This window comes from Elgaria multicarinata, chromosome 4 (assembly GCF_023053635.1).
Source record: "Elgaria multicarinata webbii isolate HBS135686 ecotype San Diego chromosome 4, rElgMul1.1.pri, whole genome shotgun sequence".
NCBI lineage: Eukaryota > Metazoa > Chordata > Lepidosauria > Squamata > Anguidae > Elgaria > Elgaria multicarinata.
Genome location: NC_086174.1, coordinates 98,270,327 through 98,291,954, shown reverse-complemented (window position 1 = coordinate 98,291,954; position 21,628 = coordinate 98,270,327). Strand labels below are relative to the sequence as shown.

Below are 21,628 nucleotides of genomic sequence, written 5' to 3'. Positions count from 1 at the left end.
ACATCCCAAATCTTCTTTGCCTTGCTTAGAGTTTTTTGTAGTTTGACACGAAATGTTTGTGGAAATTTGTGTAGGGATATGCTTTTCTCCAAGCAGGGGTTAGTGGGCCACAAATGTAACATGCTACATCCACAATCCAGAGTTACTATTCCCTATAAGCTAACATTAAATAAAGATGCAATGAACTTCTAATTAGACATCTTCCATTGATTTTTAATATGTCAGTTTTTCATCTGTTTATATATCTGATTTATGTAATATCAGAAATATGGAGTGCTTTTTTCAGATGTGAAAAAAAGTAATCAAAGTTGTCAGTTTGCGTTTGCTTTTATTCCTACACAGCTAGTCCATATTACAAATAAAGTATAAACCCTCAAGGAAACAAAGTAATTTTCCAGCTACTACAGACATGGCATCTTCAACCAATTATGTTAGTAAGGGTTTGGAATAAAATCATAGGTGTCAATAAAATAAGTAAAACAACTAAGGGAAATGGGGAAAGGCTAGAGACACATCACTTCTCACAGAAATGCTTTTGTAAGTCAGTACCCAAACACACACTTTATAAAAAATAACTTCGACAGTTAAGTGCAAAGAGCCCAAGTGCTTGCATACAAAAACACTTTGGTTACACTTAGTTGAAAGACAGATCAAGTAGAGGCAGGCATTACTGCCTTTTTAAAATCAAGTTTTAGAACAAGCACCATGTGACAAGACTCTTCCAGCCAAAATTCCCCTGTTTTTATAGCAGTGGAATGTTGTTCTCCAGAGCGAAGAGAGCGCTTAACTGAAATCCAATCATTATTTTTTTACTTTGTTTTAAGATAGGATACAAAAACACTTACTATGAAATGCAAAATCTGTTCTTTAAAATCTAAGGTCTTTGGACCAAGTCCCACTTTCAATAGGAGGTCTGCCTGAGTGAAGAGCACAGGTATGACCCTCCAGTTAAAAAAGCAACTTAGGGCACAACTCTGTGCATGTTTAGACAAGCTGGCTGGGGAATGCTGGGAGTTGTACCACTTTTTTCTGTCTAATCATCCTTAGGATTGCACCCTAAGTTTGTGTAGTTAAATTCTTACAGTATTAAATATTTTACTATTGAGGCAGGTCTAATCTTATCAGAATATTTGCTGCTTTCTCAAGTGGTCCCTGTTACAAACCATAGCAACAATGAAGGCATACTAAATTCTAGCACACAACACATTACCAGTACAACCTCAAATATATTGATTCTTTACTTCTCAACTTGATTACAAAATTTGAATTTCAGTTTGTACAAGAGCTTACTTGTTTAGCATTTGTAAAGAGTGAAAAGTTCTTCCCTCTAACAGCCGTAATTTTGCATTATATATATATTGCACTTTTTTGGGTATGCTGGATTTATTTTCCACTTGCAAGCTGTAGGTACCAAGAGCATCTCACATTGTCTAACTCTCATTTTTTAAAGGAGCTTTCCGCCCCGCCCCCTGGCATTTACTAATGAAGTACATTCTCCTTGTACAATATCTACTGGCACTCAAGAGTATATATCTAGAAAGTTAGGATCTCACATTCAACATTTCAAGTTACCTCCTGTGGTTGAACTAGTATTAGGGCAATAAAGATTCACTTACACTCAACCAGCTTCACGTTTACAGGGTTACTGAAACTCTTCACTATTTTTTTAAAAAAGTTTTTAACTCTGTCCATACTGAATTGAACCATCATTTTTTCTGGTGTTATCCAAGGCTTTTGATTTGTTTAGAGGTTTGCTTACGTATTTGTGCCACAATTCAAAAAGGTGTATGTCTAAGGAAAAGCTTTCAGTATGCTTGACAGAAACGTTCAAGTTCTTTCTGAAAAGACATTATTGAAAACTTCTGTCCATGTCTTCCACACAGGAAAAGATTCCAACGTGTCTTAATCCAAAGTGGTCCACAATGAATTTCTTTGGAATGTCTTAAGACTGGCTGTAGCTAGAATTCTGACTTCCATTTGGACCTTGGTCACCTTCGCTGTTTAGGATAAAGCAGACGTGAACATATGATACATTTATTATTTGTTTTACTTCTCTGAAGCTGCACTACAAAGGCATCTCGGACTGTTAATATGCAAGCAGAAGAACACAGCCTTTGCTATGAACACTTCCACAATCTTGAAAACACAATTTGAAGCCTTCAAGGTCACAGATGATGCTGTGGTCAAGATCCACCTTTCTGCAGGTCCCACATTCAGCCTACTCCTGAGTGGGCACACTTGGACAAACATATATGGGGTAAATGACCCCAGGGAAATTGCCTCAAATTTTGAAAATCCTTCAAATTGGGAGACCTGCTTTAATCATGAATGCAAGGAAAGGGAAATGCTCTGGTTTCTGTGCCCTCATTCTTTTTAATTTTCATTCTTTTACCCACATACGTTAACTATTTCTTGTGAACAGAGGTATGTCTGCCTGCACATTAATTTTCTCTTACTGTTACTAAAGCTGAAATACACATTTACACATACAACTAATTCAGATATAGAATTTAGCCCACGTGGTACCCTGGGAGCTTCTCCAAAACTACTACATAGCTGCAGTGGGAGAAACAGAGTTTTAAGACACCTACCTGTTTGGAGGTGGTTTTGGTTTAGGCATCTTACTTAGAATAGTAGCCATTTCTTTCCTTTCATCGAAGTTCTTCCATTGTTCATACAGTTTCAAGATAACCCTGATTATTTCTAAGATCTAAGGAAAAATATGCCTAGATGACAAACATTTATAGACACATTTCTGTGTGTCTATCCAATAAGCATCCATGCTGGAGGAAAGGCCTGAGACTATCCTGTCTTCAATAAACTTAACCTTCCGTATCTTTGGATACTATGAACCCACCCTCAAACATTTAACACCTCAAACCACTGGTACGTGGGATTTTTTTAAAAAAATTAGAAGCTTCAGGTTTGGGCTTCGTTATTAGGAATTAACGTAACTAACATCTGTTATGATCTTGAGATATACTTGCTGTCCCTTCAGAATTATAGCACATTTAGGGTATTCTCCAGTTTCATCTAACAATCAGGAGTGTGCCCCTAAAAAAATTAATAAAGAGCAGGGATCCTGCTGACAGGGATTAGTCCCCCTCCCCTCAGCTCTCTCTTTCTCATCATAGGGAAATTTTAGCTTTTCAAAAAAAAGAAAAAAAGGCTACACATGAATACCCCTGCTTGCTCCACATGCACTCTGAAATCCTTGCCTACAGGTAATCCAGAGCTCTAGGAAATCACCATAATATTCAGTAATCTCAAGGTAGAAAATAAGAAAAGCCCTTTTTATTCAGGCTTAGCCTTCCTTGCTTTTGATTTATATGAGTCAGTTCACTCCCAAGCCATAGAGGGCTTTGAAGGTAAGCACCAAGCAGTTCAAATTGCATCCCAAAATGGGAGTGAGAGTCAGTCAGCTGTTTATGGCACAATCCTATGCATGTTTAGACAAACATCTTACAGCTCCCAGCATGCCCATTCTGGCTGGGAAGTGTAGGACTTTTTTTTTTTTTGTCTAAACATGCAAAGGATTGTGCCCTTAGGCACCGGTGAGGTGTGATTCCAATACCTAGTCTAAACTGCAGTTTTCAAACAGTCTTTCAAGCTAGCCTCATGTACAACATGTTATTTAACCTGTGCATGTGCTGAAATTACATGTGACATAAGTAGCGTTCATTCATTAGCATTTTTAAAACCAAAAAGTAGTAGCCATGGTAGACTGCAGTCTTGAGTGGAAAACTGGATCTGAAAGAAGGGGCAGCTTAACGCTCTCCACACATTTACACACACACTTTTCCATCCTTGGGGAAAGCTACAGGTAGAAAAACAATCAGCGGTGAAATATTTTTGAGGGGAAACATAGTCAAGAACAAAAAGGGTCAAGGCCCCCCTACTCTGAGATTCACCAATCAAGACTGCAACTCCTGTGGGAAATATACATGCAACTGAATGTCAAATGAAGTTTCAGTCTTGGAGAACTTTTTCAATTAAGATTGCATTTGAGCTGCAGAACAAAGAAATGTTATCAGCAGGAATTAAATACTGTTCCACATACAAACACATAGAAGCTGGAGACTACCAGCTAACTGTTCTTTAGAAGAAATGAGCAAAAATATTAAAAAATATATCTTAGTTGGGTTTTCTAAGAATTCATTTTAAAAAGGAATGCCAACCCCACTGGGGGGGGGGGAGGAACCAAAAACATAAACAAGCAGTTTTGATTCTATTGAAGAGCATGCAAATCCAGCAATATTTCATACTAGCATTTCTTTAGGAGAATAAAGTTCCAAATAACTATAAATGCTGGAAGGCAATTTGCTGGAATACTTGCTTCCTGGGGGCTTCTCATGCAAATCTGGAATAGATTCAACTGTGTGAAGTTTGAAACTGTTAGCAAAACTGGTGCGATCTCTTAACCTGCTGACATATAAACAGCTAGTAACTGATTTTGCTCCTAAGCTCAGGGTTGACTTTCCAATTCCAGCTGAAGAGGTTTATACATGTTTTCAGCTTTCTACCAAGAGATGTTGGGCCAATAAGATGTTTTCAGCCAGTCCAGTTTCTTCAACACTCTAAGGCCAACAACAGATAACTTTATAAAAGGCCTAAGTGGCTAGCATACACATTTCCCCACGCCTTAATAAATCTGTAGCTATTAAATAAAATGTAACTACCTTCTCCATATCAACAGAGAGCTCAGCAAACCACTGCCTAGCATCCTTTTGCTGGACAACACAAGCCACATGTAGGCAAGCTGCAAAATAAGCATATATATGTAGTATTAGTAGTATTTGTAGAATATGGGATAATAAACTAGTAAAGACAAAGTACATTGCCAGGACATGTTCTCTGTACTACCATCTCCCTCCCAAGAGTAGATTTTCCATTATGCCATTCTAGATATTTAAAACTGCTAACACTCATTTAAGATAAACATTTTAAGTTTAATTTACCAGTTTTTTATTTTCTTTTTAAAACTGTATGTCTGCACTATCAAAAACATTGAAATATCTCTGTTATTAATTGAAAAATGAAATGGTTGGGGTTTTGACATCAACACCAGAATCTCTATGAAGATGGCCAACAATGGAACTCTAATCTACACCAAATTATTCCATTCAAGTAGTGATAAAGCACATTAACACATTACCTACCTAGAGCTATCATGAAAGGAGGGTACAGCAGACAAAGATCAGTTCTATATGTGTCATTCACTATCCTCCTGCACAGACAAAAGCAAGAAATCACTATGCTGTCATTCATGACTTCACATCAGAGACCCAAGGTAACATGACAGAGACAGGAGCTTATTTTTTCTTTAAATATTTATGGAATAAGGGTGTTTGGTACAATCTAAGCCAGGGTGATATAACTGTTTCTGTATCTTTTTCCATTTGAAACATCAGTTTAAGCCCTTGCAAAATAATAGAGCGGTATTCAGAGATATGATAAGAGGTTATCTTCCATAGCAAAGCAAATTAAGTAATCAGGTTCTCCTATTACTCTGTTCAGCTTGAATATTCTCCAAAAAAGGCTATACAGTTTTTTGGCTGGATATCCCATATATAAAACAATCCTGTTGTAGCAAACAACAACAACACATAAATCCTGGTTTCATGAATTTTCCCAGGTGGATTAAACTAGAGCAAATCCTTAGGCAATGTCTATTAACTCATGTTGATTTGGCTAATTGGGATAAAGTTGAATTGCTGACAAAGCTGTGTCTGCAAAGTCATTCTGAAATTCAGCTCAGTCGTTTCCCGTCATCTTCTACTCTTACTCAACTGAAAGGACTCTCTGACATTTATCTTTCTTACCAGGCAAGAGGCAGCAGCATGTCTTCTTGGCCCATATCCTGCACATACTGGAGTAGAGGTCTGTAAGGATGATATACTATCAAACAGCAGTCCTAGAAAGATTGCGTTTTAAAAAAAGGAAAGTTAAAATTAAGCACAGTGCAAAGGTCATTATCATTAGCATGCATTCAAAACATTCAGCTTCAAGTTAGTTAGGTGCTTCTTGCCTTCCTTTCATGTTTATTTTTAAAAAGTCAGTGTGCAGCACCCTTTACTCTGTCAAAATGAGGCAAATGGTCTCCTCCTTAGAGTATTTCTCGTCAGACTGAAGGACAGCCTGTCAACTTCTATCTCCCCTGGAGACATGAAGTGACACATCTGCAGCAAACAGAAACCTTATTTACCAACAAACCTTTGATTCCTCATTGGAAATCAACGCTGCCAAAGAACAGTCTGTTACTTAACACCATAAACAAGAAGCTTGCCAAAATAACTGAGGCTAGTTTGAAATTTAAATATGTTCTCACTTCTCATCTTGATGGACAAATGCTGAATCACGCCAGGGGAAAGCCCTGCCATGAGTTAGGAACAAGATGGAGAGTGCTGCAAACCACACTCTTCAAGCTCCCAAACCTTGTTACTCACAAGGTATTCCTTGGAAGGCTATTTATTATAAATATATTACCAGCATTAAGGTTTCCAAGGGAAATATAGCTTAGCTGTATAGATCAGTGTTTCAGCCCTTGAGAAGTTTACAGCTGGATTAACATCCCAAATCTTCTACAGCATAGAGCCTCAGGCACACATTGTAGAATGTATCATTCCAGATATCTACTGTGTGGAGCTTCAATCTCTGGCTCTTTGCTCTAGTCTCTCAAATCTTCAGAATTTTGGTGGCTGTTATCATAACAAATGCTACAAAAGGAGTGACCACCTTCCCATTTTGGAGAAGAAGGTCTGTCCCTGTACTGGTTAGTGGAATTGTTGGAAGAGCAGCTGTGCGTGTATGTACACAGCAACCAAGAGTGTATCTTTTTCCAAGAGCAAGACTTATGGGGCATTGGAACATGATCTGAAAAAAGGATCTTATGTTCTTTGATCTGGATCCCTTCCAATAAAAGATAAGTCCCTCCAATCCTTAAGATAAAGCTGTGGCGAATGTTTATAGTACTTCTCACAAACTGAAAATTGCATAAATCCAAATGCTGAGGATGCAAATATCTATATGGGGGGGGGGGAATCAACTTTTAAATATACTCCTTTTGCAACCCTAATTTTAACTCACTTTCCTGACTTTCATAAACTAAACCAGACTTCCCCAATCCAGTGCCTTCCAGATACATTAGACTACATCTCCCACTATCCCCAACAAGCATCATCACAGTGGCTGGTGATGATGAGTGTTGTAGTCCAACACATTTGAAGGGCACCAGGCTGGCAATGGCTGAACTAAACCATGAATTGCCATGAAATGGTAATACTAATTTCCTAAAGAACTTTCGTAATGCAGTTGGGTAGAAATAAAATAAGATTTGTCTAGGTCACACTGCTTCGGCACTGGCAGCCCTCCAGAATCCTGTGCCCTCCAGAAGTTTTGGACTACAACTCCCAAAACTCCTGACCATTTACCCACGCTGGCCTGGGAGTTGATGTTCAAAATATCTGAAGGGTTCCAAGTTGGAGAAGGCTGGCCTAGGCTCAGGAAATCCCGCAGAAGGATGCCTCCTCTGTCCCCAGGATCAGACTCTTAAGATGATGACAGAGAGCCTTTGACCACTGTTTCAAATGAAGAATAAACTCCGTCTTAATCCTGAACCGATGCAGCATATGCTGTATCAGCTATGGCAGTTGTGGCACTTGTATCTTGTTAAGCAGAAATAACAATACGACTTCACACTAAATATGGTTAAGGAATGCTCTGTATTTCTAGGACTCTGGCTATTCAATGCATTTCACTTCCAATATCAAACTATGGGTGTGTCCAAGTCAACTATTTTCCTCAGAACAGGTCCCAGGATATCTTGGGAAAAACACAGCCCACCCTCTGGCTTTTGTTGCAGGTTAGTTAATACTTTCTGAGAGAGGTACTAACTTTCTGGCAATTTTCCTCATAAAGACTGAATGAACAGAGAAGGGAACATTGTTCTCCACACGATTCCCTTAGTACAGCAAGCTGGGGCATTCTTTCAAAATCTGATCTATTCACTGGTAGGCGGCCCAGCAAGCCATTTCAAGCAACAAGCCACACCACTGGCAGGGCATTCGACACGGCATGCCAGATATCTTTCCTTCAACAGAGCCACTTGTGTAACCTCCACAGCCTGCTTCTCATCACAGGAAGCTAGAAGCATTTTTCTTAATGTTCATTGCATATATGGGCTTCATGTGCACAAGAAGCAGTACAGGAATGTATGGGGACAGCTATCCTCTTAATCATAGAAAATAATCCACCAGGGCCAACACAGTGGAGCTGTTCATGCATCATGACAGCATTCAGCAGCAAATCGTGGGTTATTTTACACCCAAGGTTTGTGTGGATATGAGTTGCTTCCGATTTTCAGAAACAACCTACAAACGCCCCATTTGTAGATGTTAACATGATATCCAAACTCAGACACATTGGTTGTTCATGAGTTAAACAATCCAAAGTTAATCTAAGCACAAATTGTAGGTTAACTCTGCATTGGGATATCATGCTAACAACTTACAAATGAGTCAATCGTAGGTTGTTGATTAAAAATAGAAGTGGTGGGCACACAGAAGGCAGTGTGCCCACTGTCTCCCCACTCGTGCACAAGAACCCATGGGTCGTTTAAACTATTGGCTGTTGTTACATGTAAACCAGGTCAATCTGAACATTTTTGTGCTGCTTTTACAGTTCTTTGACCATTACAGAACACACTCTGAGTATTCACGCACACAAACACACTATATTCAGTGAATACATGAGGAGGAAAAGGATTGTGCATGTTAGCTACTCCAACACTGAACATGTGGGCATATCCACTGGGCATGATCCTGCTCCTCCCTCATGCATTTGCTGAATGTGTGGTGCATGCACATAGGGACAGCCCTACAGATTTGTAGAATGAAAAGCCAAAAGTTACAAATATGTAACTTTTAGAACTGCTAAATTTCTTGTGCTCGCCCTGCTCTTGCGCACAAAGGCCAAGGGAATGAATGAATGTAACACATCTATGTGAAACTGTATAATGGCTGGTTGCTAAATACAATAAACTTGACTTGGACTTGGAAAAGCCAAAGCCATGCATGGCTGCTCCCTACATCCCATTTCTCAAATGCAGAAGGCAGGATACTTCTGCTATATAAATTAAACTGATGCAGTAGTAAGTAAACAGAGGGACTTACCATTAATTCTAATAGATAGAATTCACATTCTAGTATCTGCAAGGACATAAAAAATAAGTTAATCACATCAATCATATATCTTGTCTAAAAAGGAAGGAGAGGGACATGTTTGGAACAGACATCCACAAAAACAAAACTGGATGAGCTGGGGGATGGTACTTATGGCTGTAGGTATGACTGAGAAGATGTGCACATCATTCCCATGAAGCTACATCTGGTGGTCATATTTCACCCTGTTACACAAGCGCAAGTGTTCTCTACATTACGCACAACCAACAAATTCCTATACATTGCCATCCAGGAATCTTTAGCCCCCAGCTTAGACCCTATAAGGGACAAACAGAACACAGAACTAACAACAAAATGAAAACCTCCACATCGGAAAGCAGCCCTACAATAGAATATTCTACTTTGGATATTAATACAACAAAAAATAATGCACATAGCATACTAAGCACCAGTTTGCTTCCGATGCTTAGGCATGACTCTAGAGTATAGATGGTAGAGATGTGGGCAGCCCATGAAACTATATTCTACATTCAATTACAAAAAGAAGAAAAATTGCAAACAATTTGGAATAGCTTCCTCGAACTACACGCCAAATAAAAGACATGTGTCAATAATAACTGGAAAATACCACTCCATAAGAGCCAGTGAACTACCACCTCACTTCTTCCTTTCCTGTCCTTTCATATCTTTTCCCTCCTGTATAACTTTTTGCCTTTAGACCACCTCATAAAAATGTAAATTAAATAACACACTTTACTGTGCTGTTGTGTTTAATCTGAACATTTACACAGAAACAAGATGAAACAGACTGAAGGAGCAGGGGATTCGCCCATCCCTACTTAAGCTATGATACTAAATCCACTTATTAGGAAATAAGTTTCATTTAAAAAACAATGGACCTTTCTTCCAAATAAATATGTTTCATGGTGGTGGTACTTATTTATAATTCAGAGCGGACATGCTAAAGCAGGGCCAAGAGGCACATTTGTAAATTTGAGAAAAAGTGTCATAGGCACCATCACAAAATGGATGCCATTGGTGGGCAAGACCATTCACAAAATTTGCTACTGCAACAAATCGCCCATCTGACAGAAGGCAGTGCTGAGGCTCAGAGACAAGGAACTCCTCCAAGAAACCAAATACAAGCAGATTTGGGATCTGCACCCCAAAACACAAAAGTTCACCATTGAACCTAATTTTCTGCTCCAGCAAAGCATCCATTTTGCAGAAGTGAATTACGTTTTCTCATTCTCTCGGCATGCACACACTCCATTTTTCTCTGCCAACTCATCCACAGGATTGCTCTGCCACTCTCAACACCCCACCAGCCTTTAGCCAGCCTTCAGTTTCATTTCCCCAAAATGCTTCTAGGCCTCACGTGGAGCCCAGAGGTGTTCTAGAGAAATGAAGATGGTGCCAGCAGTTGATACCTGTATGTAATGTGCCCAGTTTCTCACAGGATAAAAAAAAATATTTTAAAAAAATAAATAAATGACAGGGGCAGGGGGCTTTGAAGGCACTGAGGGAGCTGTTTGCAAGTCCACATCAGGGAAGGCACCTGAGTGCCATTGGCCATTTTGAGTGCTCCCCCCCTTTCTTAGTAGAAAGGCAGTGTATAAATCAAATCAATAAATAAGGCAGTGCTAAAATAATCCATATCGCTACAGATAATGGTGCGTCTACGCAGCATACTTACATGGTTCATCCTATAAGGAAATTCCTTCGGAAAGGCATACGAAAACCTAGTTTTCACTGCAAAGAAGAGAAATCAAGAAACCCTTTTTCAAAGTGATAACCACTACGCCAATGTACTGATCTCCCTCTCAGCTCCATAGTCTTAACTACAACACTGGATGTTGAATGAAATGAAATGACATTTTAAAGCACACGAGAAGAGCAGGAAACTATGTCTGTTGAAGCATACCAGCTTAGGCTGATATACCAACTATGCCCTTATCTGACCAGAGACAGTCTAGCTAGAGTTATCCATGCTCTGATAACCTCTCTTCTGTATTAATGCAATGGGGCTGTCTTTGAAAACAGCCCGGAAACTTCAGCTGATCCAAAACAGGGCAGTGAGATTGTTAACAGAGACTGGCCAGAGTGATCATATTATGCCAGTTCTTTTCCAGCTGCACTGGCTGTCAGTCTATGTCGGGCCCAATTCAAAGTGCTGGTATTAACATTTAAAGCCCTAAATGGCTTGGAATCAGGTTATCTGAAGAATCATCTGCTCCCATATGTACCTGCCTGGACCCTAAGATCATCGTCAGCGGTCCTTCTCTGGGAACTCTTGCCAAAGGAAGTGAGGCAGGTGACTACCAGGAGGAAGGTCTTTTCTGCTGTGGTTATGGAATGAGCTCCATAGACAGGTACGCCTGGTACTTACATTGTGTTCTTTCCAGCATCAAGTGGAGACCTTTTCGTTTTCCCAGGAATTTTAACATTTAATTTAAAATTTTTAATTTTAGCTCTGCTGTTTTAAATTTGTAACTGTATTTAAAATCTCAGAATAGATTTTATTCTGGTTGTACTTTTATACTGCAGTTTTAAGCTTTGATATTTTATATTGCTTTTATGATGTAATTTTATTTTTCGTGAACCGCCCAGAGTTTCAGCTATTGGGCGGTATAGAAATGTAATAAATAAATAAATAAATAAATAAATAAAAGAGTTTTATTTAGAGTTTCAGCTATTGGGCGGTATAGAAACGTAATAAATAAATAAATAAATAAAATATGGACTTTTGAGATTAGATGGCAAGATCAGCTGCGATGAGCAGTTAGAAAACATTGGTGAATGAAGTAACATTACAAGGGCCAGGGCAATTATATATCTATTTATACCTATATCTATATCTTTCAGAATTCTGTAAAAGGGGAAATAATGTCAAAATAACTTAAAGAAAATATTAAAGAGCCTCTATAAGTTTGTTATTTGTCTGAATTTTCTACTAATGTGGAAGTATCCATGATCTAATGGAAATTAGTTTTCTGCTAATAACTAAACAAATCACTAAGCAAGACAAATCTTAACAAAGTATCAGGTATTTTAAAAGTGGAATTCATTTTCACCTCTGCTGGGATTGAAAACTAAGTTTTGGAAGTGTGTATATTAAAACAAACAAACCCTTGCATCCTATTCTTCTATATAGCATCACTACGGCAAGCGATATTTGACAACATCTACCTGTGAAAGACAGCAATTTTATCTATGAAACCCTCACATACAAAGGACTTAATTTACACTTACATACTGAAGTAGCAGCAGATATCAACCTTGTATTTGAAACCACACCAAATTCCTAGAGCAAGAGAAGAAGTTAAATCTTATTGGATGGGGCACCACACTAGAAGTACTCTGTGACAAAGAGACAAGCTGCTTGTCATTACGTTGGGTTAAAGGGGACTGGGGCTGGGGTTCCCTTTTGATGACAGTGGGGAAAGGGAGAGCAAGGGTACTTTCCACATCTGGATGGCGGTGCTGTAGGACAGCCATGCGTAACTCCACAGCAGCCCATGGTCAGCTGGTGCGAAAAGGATCTCTGCCTTCACCTCATCTGTTGGAGGAGCCCTTCGCCACATCCCACCAACGTAACATATATGCTATGATGGGACAAGGGAGAGGGCTTTCTCTGTTGCGGCACCCCGACTGTGGAATGCCCTCCCCTTGGAGGCCCGATTGGCGCCAACATTGATTTCATTTCGACGCCAAAATAAAACCATGACTTTTTAACAAAGCCTTTGATGGTTAAATTCACTAAGATGGCACATTGTTTTAACTGGTTTTACGGCTTTTAAATTATATATTGTTTTAACTTGGTTTGTGGTTTAATTTGTTTTTAACTGTGCATATTTATTGTTTTATACTGTATGCTTTTATCTGTACGCCGCCCTGAGATCTTAATGATATAGGGCGGGATACAAACGTTATAAATAAATAAATTTGCCCCATTATAGTTACGACAACATTGCAATACTGCTGTCAGGATGACCTTGGTCTGTAACCACAAGGCAAGAAAAACAACCCACAGGACAAGCCCTGGAAGCCTTGTGTGATCGAGAGACAGAGGCCATCCACAGGATTCTATAAATGACCAGGAAAATGCCCATAGCTATGAAGGTAAACCGCCCTGTAAACCGCCCAGAGAGCCCTGGCTATGGGAGCGGTATACAAGTATAATAAATAAATAAATAAATAAATAAATAAATAAATAAATAAGCTAGCATGGGGGGTGGGAAACCTGCCGGAATCCCTGGTGGGAGAAATGCTATTTACTCTGCTAAATCCTTACATCCATTAGGACTGAGAGAAGTCAAGCCAGCAACTCAGTAAATATGACAGATTAGAACTATTAGTTGGCAACTATTAACTGGCACTACTATTAATTGGCACCATTGGAACGTCTGTCTCTCCCAGAAGGACATGGAAAAAGAAGTCTTCCAACTTAAAATGTTATTTTTATGGTTAAGATCTATTCCCCCTCTCCATCTTATCAAAAGTTGCATATAAAAATGAAATGTCTACTTACCTCTACTTTTGATGCTAAAAACACACATGTGGGAGCCATAAGTACTGGATCTATACTTTTTAGGGAGTATCTGAAAAGTTATAATACATAATTTTAAAGTGAAAGCACTGCTTTACAGAAAAGATTTATATCACAGCAATAAAGAAAATTATCTCATATTAAAGTTTTAAAAAAGAAGAAACCACTGTTCTTCAACTAATATTGCTCAAGGTCCTACCTGGCATAAAACCTCTTGAAATAGACAGTAGCAGTAGCAATAACTTGTTGTCTTAATTTCAGATGTTCACCTAAAGCCTGGATAACTTCCAAACAAAAACAAAACTGAGTTAAAGTTTCAAAGTGCAACCTTGCATTTTATCAGAAGTGCTGAAAGTAGGCTCGTAAAATGATTATTATTCCAACATTTCTGCATCAGTATCTTACGCATTACTATTCAGAAGTCAGGCCCTACTTATTTCAATAAAACTTAATTCTACATTTACAGATGCATACAAGTTTAACTCATTCATCCTCTCAGGCACCTTTCAAGAACCATCAATGACATTTTTTATTTTAAAGATTGGGGAACTGAGACAATGTACATTGGCCTGGTTTGGACATTCAGTTCCCATATTCCTAAACCATAGTATCAAATCATAGATTAAGATCCTATTTAATAAGCTAACATTTAAACTGACATTTGGATATAAGTATAGTTTAAACTATCCAGGACTGATGAACCAAAAAAGGAGGAATACATGATCCCAATGATTGTTTCCAAATGCTAAACTATGGTTAAACAGGCCAGGAAATACAGTATGTATCCTAGTTTGGCCTGTGATTTCCCCATGAACTCCAGTGTAAATTCCAACACACTATGCACTAAACCAAACTAGTTAAAATTCAGACAGATGGTACTTATTTTCAGCAAAGATTGTTCTATCATATTTATCAACCCTATGAAGGACAGAGGAAATTAGTGGTATATGTGGACGTGGTACCACAAATGCAACAGTTTGCTCTATTATGTACAACTTAGTGCAATTCTCAACTCGTCACTGCTTTAAGAACTACATCATGTGACTTTGGGAGGCCCAGAAGCCCTTACCTGAACTTTCAGTAGTCTGCAATGTGTAAACACATCACAGAATGGATGCTATTTGTCCGATGACAAGCTGCCAGTATCAGCATAGTTGCTGGATTTGGAAGAGGCAGCAGGTGTTTGAAGTATGACATGTTTAGTCTAGGGAAAGGGAGTGGGTTGCGGGGGGAACAGAGACCAGAGGAACTCATCAGCTGCTCCATCACAAGCTCTGCCTGCCAGTTGGCCAAGAAGCAGCCCTGGTGTCAGCTGTGCAGGTAGCTCCTATTTGGCCTTCCAGGCACAGGAGATGTGCCAAGCATGTTAGAAGCATCCGTCTGGGATACTAAGCAGAGGTGGAAGGACAGAATGATGGAATGAAACATAAGGTGATTACTTGGTATTTTTCCTGAATTCCCTCATCCATTCATAATCGGAACATGGCAGTGCTGTAATGTCATTCTGCCATTTTCAGACAGCACTGCAAGTTCTGCTGTTTCAATTCACACATCTACGCACAGATTTAAAAAGGTTGACAGCCAAATAAGGCATTTACACATGGGCTGACTGTCTCAAGGAAGAACCATTACAATTGTGATCAACCTGAAGCCACATTCTAATGTTCTCAGTATATGGTGTATCCTGAGTCAAAGTATGTTTCTGCAGAGTACATTCAAGATATCACATTATCACGGTACAACAATCAGCAGCACTTTGCAAGCATTTTCCATTCAGTACTACCTATTCTCCCTAGCTTAACGTTACACAGAGCTGTTTTAATGGTTAAGAACTGGAGCAAAAAACCAGGCGGTCCCAAAGGAAAATCTTAACTCAGCCTTATATGTATCTTACGTTTTGTATAGCACACTAACTAGGTATGTTTAAGTAAGCCACTGTTAACCTGGCCCCCACATCATCTTGCCATCTTCAATACAGGAATAATAATTCTGACGTATCTTAACATGTTGTAAGGGTTACTAAGAAGCATTTTGAATACTTGAAATGTGATTTATACTCTCTCTCTCTCTCTCAAACACTATTGCCATCATCATACAAAACACACATATGACTGAGTTCACACATGCAGGTTCGTCGCTTGATGACTGCAACACTGTTAATTTGTTCTTAGCTGATGAATGACAAAAGTAAGAATATTTATCTCTATCCTGAAACAGGTTAACAACTGATCTGAGTTGAGTGAGATTCATTTATGAAAAACCTTGAAATGTTTACAAACTGTGACCTTGAAATGTTTACAAACTGTGATTTACAGAATCTATTACCATTGGAATTCATAATTAAGGAAAGAGGTGCCTCAATTACCAAAATTAGAGCCAACTAACTACAGTTACAATTTTCCTTATTTGTATCTACGCATGTGTTCTTCCATTACAAGACTTTTGCAAGAAATAATTTAAGCTACTGCAAACAAAACCTTCCTATGTATGAATTTACACATATTTACTTGGAATTAAACTCCACTGCTACCAAAGACATTTCTTTCTGTATGTCATTCAGTCACAGCCTTAAATTTTGATTTGTTTATAAAAGCCTGGTCCTGCAGGCTCTGATGGATACAGTAAAATATTTAATTGCCTAACTTTCAGAACACAAAAACTACTAAAATTAAGCACACACACAAAAACCTTTCTAGATGATAGCCTAATTGTTTACTATCTTGCAGAATTGAACTCCAAGGGTTTACCTGAAGATCAGTTTATTATGCAGTAATTGGTGCATGGCTTCTAGCCTTCAAGAAAATGCATCAAGGATTTCACGTAATTACACTACACTACAATGCTGGCTAGTGTATGGTTGCATGAGGATCATGAGTACTTAATAGATACATCCATGACATCAGGGATGATGAGCAACAGAGTCTATCTCTCTCTCTCTCTGCCCTCCCCCACCTCTCACAACACACTCCAATCCAAGCACCGGCAGTACACTTTCTATTTATAATCAGTGCTCTTTCTGGAGAGGTGGCTCACACAGAAGCTGAAAGGTGGAGATGTCCCTTGTCAGTATCACAGCAATTACCCAGTATTGTAGAAGGGCCTGAGAAGGACCAAGTACTGAAGTGACAAACCTAGGAGCAGGACAGTGCAGACTTTATCTTTAGGCTAATCAATTTCAGCTTCCCTGAAAGTTCCATCTTTTCAGCCTGTGTGCACATGACATATAGACCAAATATGGTGTTACTGCCTTTAAACCAGGAATTGCAAGACTTTTGTATGAAGTCAACATGTTCTAGTGGTAGAGCACATGCTTTGCATGCACAAGATCCCAGAAAGAAAATATATGATGAACTTTAGGGGGAAATGATCAATCTCAATATAAGTATTATATTTAAGCTGTATTAAGGCTTCTCCTGGAAACATGTTAAAGGACCTGTACAGTGTTCATGTCACTAGATGCCTAATAGATGTGCCCTATAAAAATATTTTATGATTAATTTTAAGTATCTTGAGAAATTAATACAAACTCATTCAACCATAACACACACACACACACACACACACACACACACACACCAATGACACAAGTCAGAATTGAAACCATTTTACCATTTGTAAAAAATATCTGCAATTTCCAATATTCTTCTTCTGTCAAAAATTTTAAGTCCTTTTGGCGTTCTTTCAACAGATCTTGTTTATCCAAAATCCATTGTAAGCTACAAAGGAAGAAAGGAACGGGGAGAATAATTTTCAGAACAATTTAGATTATCTTCACTAAATAAACAGGAAACAACATATTTTTCAGCTTTCATTATACAGCCTTATGTCAGAGCCACAAACTTTCCTAGATATTCAGTAGTAAGAGGTATTCAGTAGTAATTTGTCCCCCCAGAGTCTCTTGTGTCTGCTGCCAGAGCCAAAAGCTGTGAGAGACAGCAGCACAGTAAAGAAAGCCTGGCCTATGAGGGACTAACATCTGGCTGCTTTGGCAGCCATTTCCAGGCCAGGATTGTTTCATATGAGATCTGCTGTAGCCCAGAGATTCAGCTGCAGAGCGGCCATTGTGAAACACCTGAGAACTAGGGGAAAACTTGTATGCACCTGTGCCCTGCCCAGGTAATTTTTGTCTATTTTATTGTATTAATATATTGCAAGCTGCTTCAAGAACTTTGATTAGTAGTAGGGCATGCATATCCTAAATCAGCCTTCTCCAATCTGGTGCCCTCCACATGTTCCAGACTTCAACTCTCATTGGCCCTAGCCAGCATGGCTAATGGTCAGCAATTCTGGAGGTGTGGTCCAAAATATCTGGAGGACACCATGTTAGGGAATACTGCCCTAAATAAAGACTATGCAAAACATACAGATGTATTAGTCCTAAATATTCAGTCCAGCCTTTATACCTGCGATACCTGCACAAATAGCATCTTTGTAGCATCACACTTTGTAATTATATGGTTGCGTAATGTTTGAGTTTTATCCAACCTAGGCTTTAGTCTCCTAGTGTAACAAGTGTTGGTATCTGGCTCTTACCAACTAGACCTTAAAATGTCCTCCTTGGACATATTTCTTACAAATAAATGTGTTTAGAACTCAAGCAGTGGTAATTTACATGCAAAACAGTTCAAAAAGAACTAAACTGACTGCTGCAACCATGAGAATTATTACCAGGCAGAAAAGTATCCCCCCCCCCAATTTGTAGGTTCTAATTAGCATTAAGCTGAAAGATGCACCTTCACTTTGTTAGATACATCTAAATTTGAGTTAACTCATTTCATGAGTGATACTTGTTACTATTAGTTATCTATTGCAGATTCTCTAGTATTATAGTATCACAATGCTTTATTCAACTTAAACTTCTTGGGAGGGCAGGGAGATAATGTGGTAGAAAAAGCAACCCAATTTAGCAATATTTAGTTGTGCAAAATATGCTGCATGCAGGTGTGCCAAAATGTGCCTTCCTTCTCATATACAAAACCCAAATATATCTCAGAACATTCCATATTTTCACCTTATCTATTTCCATGCAGATTTAATTACTGCTGCCTTTACTTTTGAACAAAAATTAAAATAAAAGTAAGACTGGTTAACAATAGTTTGTGGAAGCTGTCTTATAGGCAAGGTGATATCTTTTATAGATCCAAACTACTGAGTGAAGACAAGATGGGCATTGCTAGAGGTTCTTTTTTAGTTATACTAAACTTTTTGGTGGGGTTCAGCACAGAGTTCTGTAAAACACACCAGGCAGCACACTTTTATTACATCTAAAGCACCTGGTCCTACATGAAATATCACATTACTGTTGTAACAGATCCATTATGATCAGCAAGCATAATGCATGCTCAAGCTGAAGAATCCATTATACATACACACCATCAAGTTCTCTTTCTTACAGCTAATAGCAGTCAGCTTTTCTGGCACACATCATACCCTGTTTTTAAAAGTATTCTAGTTCTTGAAAACAGTCCTAAAGTATACATTCTATATATATTTTAAAACCCCAACCTCCACACACACCCCTTCTACCTCTGAAGTAATATCTCACTACACACAATACTGCAGCCCACTGGGAAGGATGGGAGTTGTATTCCAACACATCTGTAAGGCTGCAATATTCAGATCTCCATTACCTATCCTCGCCAACCTACACGCCTTCCTTTGCATCTCCTTAATTGCCCCCACCCGGTAATCTGCACAATCTTCACCTCCCACCCTGGAGACATCCAGACCCGCGAGAAAGAGACGACAGCAGCTTACTAATGCGAGCTCTGCCAGAAATTCCCTGCCATGTAGAGGAGTCGGGACAGGAGAGTTTTCTTTTCTGCTTGCCCAAGCAGAGAATGTCAACCCTGGTGCCCAGTGCAACCCCCTCTTCTTTCCCCTATTCCAGGAACAGGAACAGCTTCAGCAGCAGGAAGAAATCTGCATAAGCGGCGGCGCTCATAGAAGCGGCAACCTCAGTCCTGTGTGCTCATGCTCTATCGTCCGGCAACTCAGTTCCCTCGTAGACAAGTTCCTCCTGTGGAAATGAAAAACCAGCACACCGCCTAGCTTTCGCCTTATCTGCTCAAGGGTGGGTCGTTAGACCGTGCACCATGCCGAGTCATAGAGGGTCTTGAAGTTGTTTTGCTCAATAAATATGCATTCGTTTCTCATTTATTTATTGTTCCCTTTCTTGCTCCCAGTAACCCTAATGACACCTCAAGGTCCAACCTATGGAGCCGAATTTGAATGTCTGCAAACCCCTCCTCCCCCGCTTCATATTGAGACTGAACATGAAGACATTGTAACTTAACCATCAAGTTTTCTTCCCCTCCCCACCTGCTTTTTGTAACATCTTGCCTGATGAAGAGATCTGGAGTTGTCACATTTTTTTGTAATCCTTTGGTTGGCCCAACAAAGACATTACACTAAAAAGGATTTTGGATTTATTTTTGTAAATTCAATATGATACCTTTGCTTTAAAAAAATAACATAAGACAGCCTTTCTGCACATAGTTTTCAATGCAGCCTGCAAACAAAATTAAAGCAGTACAAATACAATAAGGCTGCAATTCTAAAGATATGTTACTAGTCCTACAGTAAGGCTTACTTCTGAGTAAACATCTATAGAATTGCACTTTAGAGCAATTAACAGTTGAAATGGGATCACATCTAAAAATCAGCTACAAAATAAACAAGGAAGTTTGCCGTAGTTGCTTTATAGCAATAAACCCCAGCAGATCAAGATGAAGCCAATCCAAAAGGTTGGGAAAATAAAGCAATTTTCACTTGGCAAAATGATGAAGTAGAATGTGACTGACAGTCGATACTACGACAGCAAAAGTCCTGGCTCTAGTAACACAAAGTCAAGATATCTTCCCTCAAGGGTGTATGTCTGCTGTCACAGCTTTACCATGTTTTCTCACCACTTCAATGGAAATTGTACCTCTGAAACTGGGAATACTAGTCCTTATTTTTTAAATATCCCCTATGCACATCCCTGAAGTCCTCCAGTCCATCACTATATGTAAAAACTCCACCCCTTATTCACTATACTGAGTAACATAAGTCCTACAGAGGGATCAATTTGTCTAAAGTTCTACAGAGAGATCAGGGGTTTTTTTGTAACAGAAATGATTTGCTTATTAAATTATTTCTTAGAATCCAGATGATGTTACTCCTAAACCAATACATTCAAATGTTTTTCCTTTTATCTTCCCATTTTCATAGAATCATAGAACAGTAGAGTTGGAAGGGGCCTATAAGGGCATCGAGTCCAACCCCCTGCTCAATGCAGGAATCCACCCTAAAGCATACTTGACAGATGGTTGTCCAGCTGCCTCTTGAAGGCCTCTAGTGTGGGAGAGCCCACAACCTCCCTAATGGTTCCATTGTCATACCGCTCTAACAGTCAGGAAGTTTTTCCTGATGTGCAAATGTACATTTGTAAAAAATAATGTTAGTATCAAACAATGTGCTGTATTGAGGTACAAGTCAATTAACTGTACACGGTACCCTTAAACCAGAGATGGGCAACCTGTGTCCTTCCAGATATTTTGGCCTTCAACTCCTATCAGCCCTAGCCAGCATAGCCAATGGTGAGGCATTATAGGAGTTATAGGCCAAATCATATGGAGAGCAACAAGTGGTCCACTTCTGCGTTAAGCCTACTCCAACCAGACTCCTCCCTCCTTATTTTACCTTAAATTAGTGTTAGGGTTGGGAAACATGTGCCCCTCCATATGTTGGTTGGACTGCAGATTATTCCATCATCCCTGGCCATTGATTGTGATGGCTGAGGTTGATGGGAGTTGGGGGCGGGGGTTTCTAACATCTGAAAGACCAGATTCCACACCCTGTCACCTCAAGAAATCCTGCTGTAGCCTGCAGGATTTCTTTGTAGTCTTGTATAATATGA

General features: G+C 39.1%; 1 protein-coding gene across 1 annotated transcript; it reads right to left on the bottom strand.

The window, feature by feature from the left end:
- Positions 1-308: 308 nt before the first annotated feature.
- Positions 309-19,604, bottom strand: CCNC (cyclin C). The gene is made up of 12 exons (XM_063124860.1): positions 19,486-19,604; positions 17,338-17,444; positions 13,928-14,012; positions 13,711-13,780; positions 12,432-12,483; positions 10,876-10,931; positions 9,171-9,206; positions 5,823-5,914; positions 5,160-5,227; positions 4,680-4,759; positions 2,592-2,710; positions 309-1,997 (listed from the first exon to the last, which is right to left on the bottom strand). Exons 1-12 carry the CDS (start codon positions 19,515-19,517, stop codon positions 1,943-1,945), a joined length of 852 nt encoding a protein of 283 aa, XP_062980930.1. The 5' UTR covers positions 19,518-19,604; the 3' UTR covers positions 309-1,942.
- Between the last annotated feature and the right edge of the window lie 2,024 nt (positions 19,605-21,628).

Coding starts and splice junctions, on each gene's coding strand:
- CCNC (XM_063124860.1), bottom strand. CDS start 19,517: ATGGCAGGGAATTTCTGGCAGAGCTCGCATTA. Junction 12,484..13,710: donor TTTTAGCATCAAAAGTAGAG/GTAAGTAGACAT, acceptor CTCTTGCTCTAG/GAATTTGGTGTGGTTTCAAA. Junction 1,998..2,591: donor CCAAAACCACCTCCAAACAG/GTAGGTGTCTTA, acceptor TATCCTAAACAG/CGAAGGTGACCAAGGTCCAA.